The 8,341-nt window shown below is 38.2% G+C and overlaps 1 protein-coding gene across 1 annotated transcript in view; it reads right to left on the bottom strand.

The window, feature by feature from the left end:
- DST (dystonin) overlaps positions 1 to 8,341 on the bottom strand; it is a 576,919-nt gene that overhangs the window by 275,043 nt on the left and 293,535 nt on the right. Inside the window, exons 6-7 of the mRNA XM_014588047.2 lie at positions 3,744 to 3,833; positions 1,444 to 1,521 (exon numbers count right to left, since the gene is read on the bottom strand). Coding sequence (XP_014443533.1) covers positions 1,444 to 1,521; positions 3,744 to 3,833 — 168 coding nt within the window. The remainder of the gene's footprint in view (positions 1 to 1,443; positions 1,522 to 3,743; positions 3,834 to 8,341) is intronic.

Below are 8,341 nucleotides of genomic sequence, written 5' to 3'. Positions count from 1 at the left end.
AGAAAGAGAGGAGGAAAGCGAGAAATCACACCCCATGGGGAATGGCTGCACCACAATCCCTTCTCCAGTCTTCTCTCAGGATTTTGAGCATGGAGGCACAGGTCTGGTATGATTTTCAAGCCACTGGGTCCAGGATTCAAACCACGCAGCCCGTCTTGAGGGATCCAGCACCTTAATCTTAACCACTTGCTGGCCCTCCTTTCCTACTGATTGAAAAATTACTAATTCTTTAGCTTATGCCACTATGATACACAACACTGTCAGATCAAGATCGTATCCAAATACAACGTTCATTCTTCTCCATGACTTCTCTTGAAATCTCAAGCTGGTTAGACACTGTGTTCACAAATGTTTTACTTTTAACTACTCACAAATTATCCAGTAATTTACTTACAGAAACTAAAATACTGCCTTATCCACTGCTAAGTACTAAAAATCCTTCTATTATGTTATAAAGGTATTAAATATTTTTAAAAAACTAAGCATGTTTATATATTAACTATAAAAAAAAATTTCCTCACTATTAAGAACTATTTATAGGCATTCTTAACATTCTGTTGCTATTTAAACATCATTAATTCCCTAGGTTCAAACAGAAGGAAAATCAGTAGCTCTTACTCCAGTAGAAACACAGTCACTTGTAATTGCTCTGAGCTTACACTAAATATTAAATTCCTTTTCTTGGAAGTAATTTTTTTTTATTTCATTTTCTTTTATACATTCAATCACATTATTATGTCTTACAAAGTGGATATTTCAACAGGTGAACATTTCTCCCTAGTACAGTTGATAAAACTACAAAACACCTTCTACAGGGACCAGCAGTTAGTGTAATGGCTATGTCGCTGGACTCCCACGTAGTCCTTTTTCCCTATGACTGCGGTTCGTGTCCTGGTACTGGTGACTTAAAACTCACGCCGGGCGCGTGTGCGTGCATACCCAGGGTCCCAAGAGGAGAATGGAGAAGGGATTGTGGCGTGGTCATCTCCCCGGGGAGTGATTTCTCGCTTTCTGTCTCTCTGTCTCTCTCTGTCTGTCTAGCGAGCACACGCGCCCTATAGCGAAAAACCTCTCCAAAAAAACCCACTTTCAACAGATAAAACCACACCTCTTTGTGCTATTAATGCTTTGTCTCCCTGTCCCTCCCCCAAATGTCCTTCCTCAGACCCTCCTCTTTCACACACACTGTATCTGGGATTTACATCTATATACTGTGTTTCTATATCCTTTAGTCAATTAGTTTCAGTCATAGAGTGCGGACACTCCGTATATAATTAAGGAAGTAATTGTTTAAAAATATTCTTAAATATCTGCTCCCTAAAGCACAAGTGTAATGATTATAATCCATAGGCAAATTTAACCCTGCTATTCCCTGACATGTTTCCATGGAGATTTACTTAGCGACATACGTTTATATGACTACAAACTTTGAAAAAATCATACCTGGCGTCTTTTCAAATAGTCGAGTGCAATCTGTACATTCTGTAGTCTGTGAAAACGCATCCGACCTCTTTCTCTGGGCTAAGAATAGGAAAATGCAAATATAAAAAACACTATAATTTCCATTATCACTGACCATGCTAATTTATTTTCTATTCATCTTAATATATTAAAATAGTATTTACTATTTAGGTAAGACCACAGAATTTTTCTAAGTAGTTTTAAATTTCTTTATATTAACTAGAATTTGATTTAAACTACTAGGGATGCTTTCCAAATCTATTTTATTTAAACATATACTTTATTACAAATGTTTTACTTAAGGAAAAAGAAAGTGTCATAAAATACAAAGACTTTTTATATTCACTAATAAAACAATTCTAGCCTATAGTTATGTAACTATGGATGCACAGAAATACTTAAATATCATTCCTCATTTTACCTTCTTGATAAACAGTAATAAGAGGGTTTTTATAATTATATACCTACTGGCAGGTTAATGAAAATGAGGTAAAGTAACATGCAATTAGTATAAAAATCACCAAGAAGGAGAAAGAAAGAGAGGTTTACTTAGCCATGGTAAAGGAAGAGAGAAAAAGGCAACCTCTTTCTTTTAGTTTAGCTTTTTCACAAAATCGAACTCTATACTAATCAGGGAAGACTCTACACTAGTTTTAAACTGCTTGGGGATGGACATGATTATTTACTCAGTCTTAGGAAAAGTGACAAGCCAGAATCATTTTCCTTAATGTTGTTTCCCTTAAGTAACGTTACAAGTTAGCAGAAGGAAAACATAAGGAAACAGGAGCTGAAAAATGCTTAACAAAAATCCAAAGTATGAAGCGGAAATTTACCACCAAAAAAAAAAAAAAAAAATCTTCCAAAGGGAAAAAAAGAAAGCTGACAGCTTACTTTCTTAAGTATGAATAGGGCACCATAATAAAACAGACAGGAGACCACAGAAGGGAAATATGCTGTGTATAACAAATAAAATGATGTTCATAAATTCACCCACTGGATCCAACAAAAGCAGGGCAACAGGGGAACGTAGATGGCAAAAGAAGCACATCCACGTTGCAGAAGTGGGCTGTAGTCAACTAAATGCCACGGAGAATAAACGCCTCTGGACACTCTCGTGGGATACTATTAATAGATTTTAAAATCTTCCTCCGTTCTAAATAACAGGAGACAATAAATAATAAGAATGTCCATCCAATACCTATTGCCAATAGGTATGATTTAAAGCAGAAACTTAAATATGAAATCATATTCCCATAAATCTCCAAAAAAGCAATAAACACTTTCCAGGTATGAAATAATCAACTCCAGAAATAAAATCAATCTGCATAAAAATTAACAGACTGTAAGACTGTCATATTTATATATGATGTATATAAAATTCTTTAGCTAGAATGCCATCATATAATTCAAGCAAATATATTCAATTACCATGCAGTGCACAGTAATAGGTAAACAATTCAATCGTTTCAGCACTCGGGATAAATTTTCCTTTGTCCAATTTTCTGGGACACACGCATCCACCTCACTGAGGATTTGGGGCCTATCTATGCTCTCTCCAAAGGATCCCAAACCCGTGAGTTAACTTCCCTGTCAGGTTAGCGCTCACCACATTGGAACGGCTAGGTTAGTCGAGTTATGGGGGCCGACACCTACCCCCTTATCCTCATCCTCCACATCCTCATGCTGTTCATATTCGCATGCTTCTGTTGAACTCACCAATCGTAAGGTCTTCAAAAAATCTCGCTCCCTTGGCTAATGAATATAACAGACAGAAGATAGGACAGCAAAGACACAAGACAGACCAGAAATGAAAAGAAGAGCATGAACAGAACATAATGAGGGAGAACAGGTAACCAAGACGGGGAAGTCATGTTCACAAAAAAGGAAGTGACACCTGAGGAGGGGGTTAGGCCATTTTTCAGAAAGCGATGCTTATTTCCTTGCTCTTTGTGAGTCTTTTAATACGGGGTTATGTTATGCATACAACTTCTGCTACACCAAAAAAAAAACCCAAAGGTAAAAACAAAGCAAGAACAAAAATCGTATTTTAATCATAAAACTATGTAAGTGAAGGAATCAAAGTGCTTCAATCTCTCAAATTCACATTTGAAGTCTGAAAATGCATAAGCAATCTAACCAAAACTCTCTTTATTTTTCAGGCAGAACTCATAGCTCAAAGAACAAACATGGCAAAAATCTTAACTGTATGTGTGAAAACACACTGGTCATATGCAGAAAGAATGATGTGTTCTTCAAAACAAATGAAGACATTTAAAACTTACCAAGGTATCACCTGAAAGAACCTCTAAAAGAGAGATCAAATTGTGGCCATCCCTTAAGTCTTCATAGAGATCATTCACGTGCTTTCGAACCTACACAGAGAAAAGCAAAATTCTTGGTCCTAGAACTCAGAATCATCCTGACATTCTTAAACAACAAAGAAATATCATATTTTTTCACACGGTATTATTCATGCAGTTACTTTTTATGCTTCCTCTCATTACTTAAAAACTGAATTTAAATTTAAGAGCTAAAAAAAATGAATGTCAAATTAATAATTACTAAAGATGACTAGAGTTACTACATTTTTAACATACTAAGATAAATATAAGCCTGGACTACTTACATGGAGTAACAATTTTTAAAAATATAGGCAATGCCCTAACTTTACTCAAGATTCCTTACATATCGGGACCAGCATTTGAAGTAATGGCTATGTCGCTGGACTCCCACACAGTCAACTGCAGTTCAAATCCCAGACCCGGTGGCTTAAACTCACGCCAGGCATGTGTGCGTGTGTGTGTGCCCAAGATCTCAAGAGGAGAATGGAGGAGAAGGGATTGTGGCATGGCAAATCACCCCCCCTGGGGCGATGGGCCCCTGGGTGGTGATTCTCTCTTTCTGTCTGTTTCTCTCTGTCTTTCTGGTAAGTGCACACACCCTATAGCAAAAGCCTCTCCCCCCCCAAAAAAAAGATTCCTTATATATCTATAGCAACCAGAGTCTCTTTAATAGGATAACTGAGTTTTTACTCCGTAGCTTGCCTTAATGTTCTCTAACCCACAACTGAAAAGAGGGCACGGACACGCACTGCACGTAGTGACCTACTGCTCAAGCAATGCTGCTACCTGGAGGATCGCTGCAGGTTCAGTTCCTCACTTGACCTATAACTGGCTGGGGAGGCTGAACGGGACTGTGGTATGAGACCTTGTTGAGAGGACTTCTCTATCTTCCTCCCTCTTTGTTTCTTACTCTCATGATACAAATAAATATTTTTTTTAAAAAAGATTTTTGCTATAGGGCACATGTGCTTACCGCAAAACAGAGGAAAAAAGTGAGAAATCACCCCCCAAGAGGGATGGCCCATCAGTGCAACCCTTCTCCTCTACTGTCTTCTCAAGATTTGGGGCACACCTGCACATGTGCCCAACATGAGTTTCCACCCACCAGGTCTGGGATTCGAGTAGCAGTCTACCATGTAGGAGTCTAGCACCTTAACAACCAGGCTGCCTGCTGGCCCCAAAACATTTTTTTAAAGAACAAACAGGGACCAGCAGATGGCATAATGGTTACATCACTGGACTCACACATGGCCGACCACGGTTGGAGTCCTGGACCCAGAGGCTTAAAACATGCCAGGCATATGCATGCCCAAAATTCCGAACCCAAAATTCCGAAAAGAGAATGGAGGAAAAGAGATTGCAGCATGGCCATTCCTCCTGGGGAGTGATTTCTTGCTTTCTGTCTCTCTGACTCTGATGAGCACACGCACCCTATAGCAAAAAAATCTCTCTTAAAAAAAAAAAAAAATATATATATATAGCATAAAGCAATAAAAAGAGCTGAAATCATAATCAAAACTATCTGACTACATACACACACAAAAAAAAAACCACCAAGAAAAAGCTAATGTAAACTGAAAGCAAGCCTTTAATTCCAAAAAAATTGTAATAGTTTAAATGCCATTAAGCTTTATTATCTTAGATGACTATATACATAGTATATAAAATATTTTACTAGTGTCAGAAAATATTTTTGATCAATAAAAAAAACTCCTAGGGGCCAGCAGGTGTTATAGTGGTCAGGATGTTGGACTTCCACATGGCTGACTGCAGTTCGAGTCCTGGGCCTGGCAGCTTGCTATCTCACTTTCCCTCTCTTTCTCTGGTGAGCGCACATGCCCTACAGCAAATTAAACAATAATAATTCTTATTATAATAAATAAAATCAAATAGTTCTTTTAAAAAAAAAAAGGAAAATATTTCCTTCGCTTTGTATGAAATTTACTATCTCCTACACCCAGTGTTTCAGGACTTGTTGCCCAAATCACGGAATCTTTTTAATCCAGTCTAATACCATTAACTACAAATGATAGAGTATTAAACTTAGGCACAACAGCTCTACTAATAAGTAACTGCTAGGATATCAACAGTACCTATGAAATGGCTTATAAAACTAAAGGGAGTTAAAACACTTTCAACTAACTCTCCATCTTTACAAACTGACACTTTATTTTGATTTCTTAAATTCCAAGGACTATCAGTGGACTCTTTGGCATTATGAGAGTATACTACAATAAAGAAACTGTTAAGATAATTTATTTCTCTAAAAAAATGTTTATAACACATCTTAGGCACTCTTTATTTAGAAAACCTGTCAACACCCAAATAAATTATGAAGAGACTCTCCATTACATTAAAATATGTACCTTGAAATATCATTAATTGACAATCCATTTAAGTTTTCAGATATAAACCAATTTTCTTTCTTTTATTATTTTTTGAGAGAGATTTTTTGCTATAGGGTACATGCACTCACTGGAGAGACAGAAATAAACAGAGAGACAGAAAGCGAGAAATCATCCCCTGGCAGGATGGCCACACCACAATCCCTTCTTCTTCATTCTCCTCTTGGGATTTTTGGCATGCCCACACGTGTACCAGGCATGAGTCTCAAGCCACCAGGTCTGGGACTTGAACTGTTGTGGGCCACATGGGAGTCCAGCGACATAACCAGTACTCCATTTGCTGGTCCCAATAAGTCAATTTTCAAAGACCTTTATAGGAACTTAACTACTACATAAGTGACACACACGCATACAGATGAACACTTAGTGAAAGGAGTACTGTGATACCATGCTTTTCCACTCACACCTTAGAGCGCTCTAAGAATTCACCCAGTCCCATTCTAATACAGGAGTTTGAATTTAAAAGGCTAAGAGCTACTTAAAAATAAGGCAGGAAAGCTAAGCCTGTGAATGCCATGCATATTCACACATCTAAATCTAGGTGCTTCTCAACTTATCTCCATTGCAACCTGAAAGCAGCCTAACTTTAAGAGCCTGAATAGGGGCCAGATAGTGACATGGCAGTAACACAGCTGGACTCACATGGGAAGACCCTGGGATTGTGGCCTGGGACTCCGCCTGCCCCCAGCACGGGGAACACACATGTGTATGTGTCTGTGACCTGAGCTGGGTCTCGGGGTAGACTGTAGCATGCAGATCCTGTTGGCGTGCCTCACTATCTGGGTCTCTTTTTCTTTCTTTCTTTCTTTTTTTTTTTTTAAAGAATTATTTATTTAAATTTTGTTTACTCATTCATTTATTTTTCTTTTCATTTGACCAGAGAGACTTAGAGAGAGAGTGAGAAATCAAGCCACTAGGTTCAGGACTCGAACCGCAGTCAGCCTGGTGGAAGTGTCCAGCACTTTAACCACCATGCCACCCGCTGGGCCCCTGGGTCTCTTTGTCTCTCTCTTTCATGGGAGAAATAAAGACATGAACTTCAAAAACTAAAATAAAATAATAAAATAAAACAGACTGAACAAGAATTCTAAGGTATCATATTTATATAACAATAGTATGCAGCCCCTGATTCCCTAAGATCAACTGCTTAGTCTCTCAAACTAAATGACTTTACTGTGCAGGTTTGACATCCTTAGCACACAGAAAGACAGGAATGCAAGCACACTATCAGGATGGGGCCTCCGGGGACAATAACACGTGGTGCCTAGAATGCCACGTTCTCTGGCCCTCTACAGTCACGTCCTGCCGACCCACATTTCACTCCATATTCTACTTCCTGTGTCCTTCTCACTCTAGGATAAGGACCAGGTGTGAATCTGAACACTTATTTCAGAGGACGACAATTTCACAACTTGCTTTGCCAGACTGAACTAACCTTCTACGTCAGAGAAGTTTCCAAAATCAGGTCACCATTACATTTATGCTACAATTTAAAAATAATAATAAGTAATTAATTTAATTAGGCATGTTGAGAGAAGAAGAACCCTATGCTATGTAAAACAAAATTAGGAAAAGAGAAAATCTGTTATAGGGAAAATGATTAAGAGACCTGCATTCTAACCCTGTGTCTGCCACGGCAGGCATCATGAATCTGTACCAAATGACTGACCTCTCTAAGCCCCAATGTTCTCAGCTGCAAAATAAAGGCTTTAAAACAGAAGGCCTCAGGGTCAGCATCTGACATAGTGGTTAAGGTGCTAGACCCCCACATGGCTGACCAAGGTTTACGTCCTGGACCCAGCGGCTTGAAACTCACGCTGGACACATGTGCGTGTGTGCCCAAAATCCTGAGAGCAGAATGGAGGACAAAAGATTATAAAGTGGCCATTTCCCTTTTTCTCTGTCTGTCTCTATTTCTCTAGTGAGTACACACGCCCTACAGCAAAAATCTCTCCAAAAAAATAACATAAAAACAGAAGGTCTCAACTTCAAACTAGGTAACAAAAATTCTATGATCTCAAAAGAAAATTATCTTTTCAAAAAAATCAGTAACTTTTCAACTTAAAATATGTAAAATAGGAAACTATTCTTAGACCTGGGGCTTAGTTTCTTTAAAAAATGCAAAGGAAATAC

This window comes from Tupaia chinensis, unplaced genomic scaffold (genome assembly GCF_000334495.1).
Source record: "Tupaia chinensis unplaced genomic scaffold, TupChi_1.0 Scaffold000256_1, whole genome shotgun sequence".
NCBI classification, from domain to species: domain Eukaryota; kingdom Metazoa; phylum Chordata; class Mammalia; order Scandentia; family Tupaiidae; genus Tupaia; species Tupaia belangeri.
This window is presented reverse-complemented; position numbering and strand designations above follow the sequence as displayed.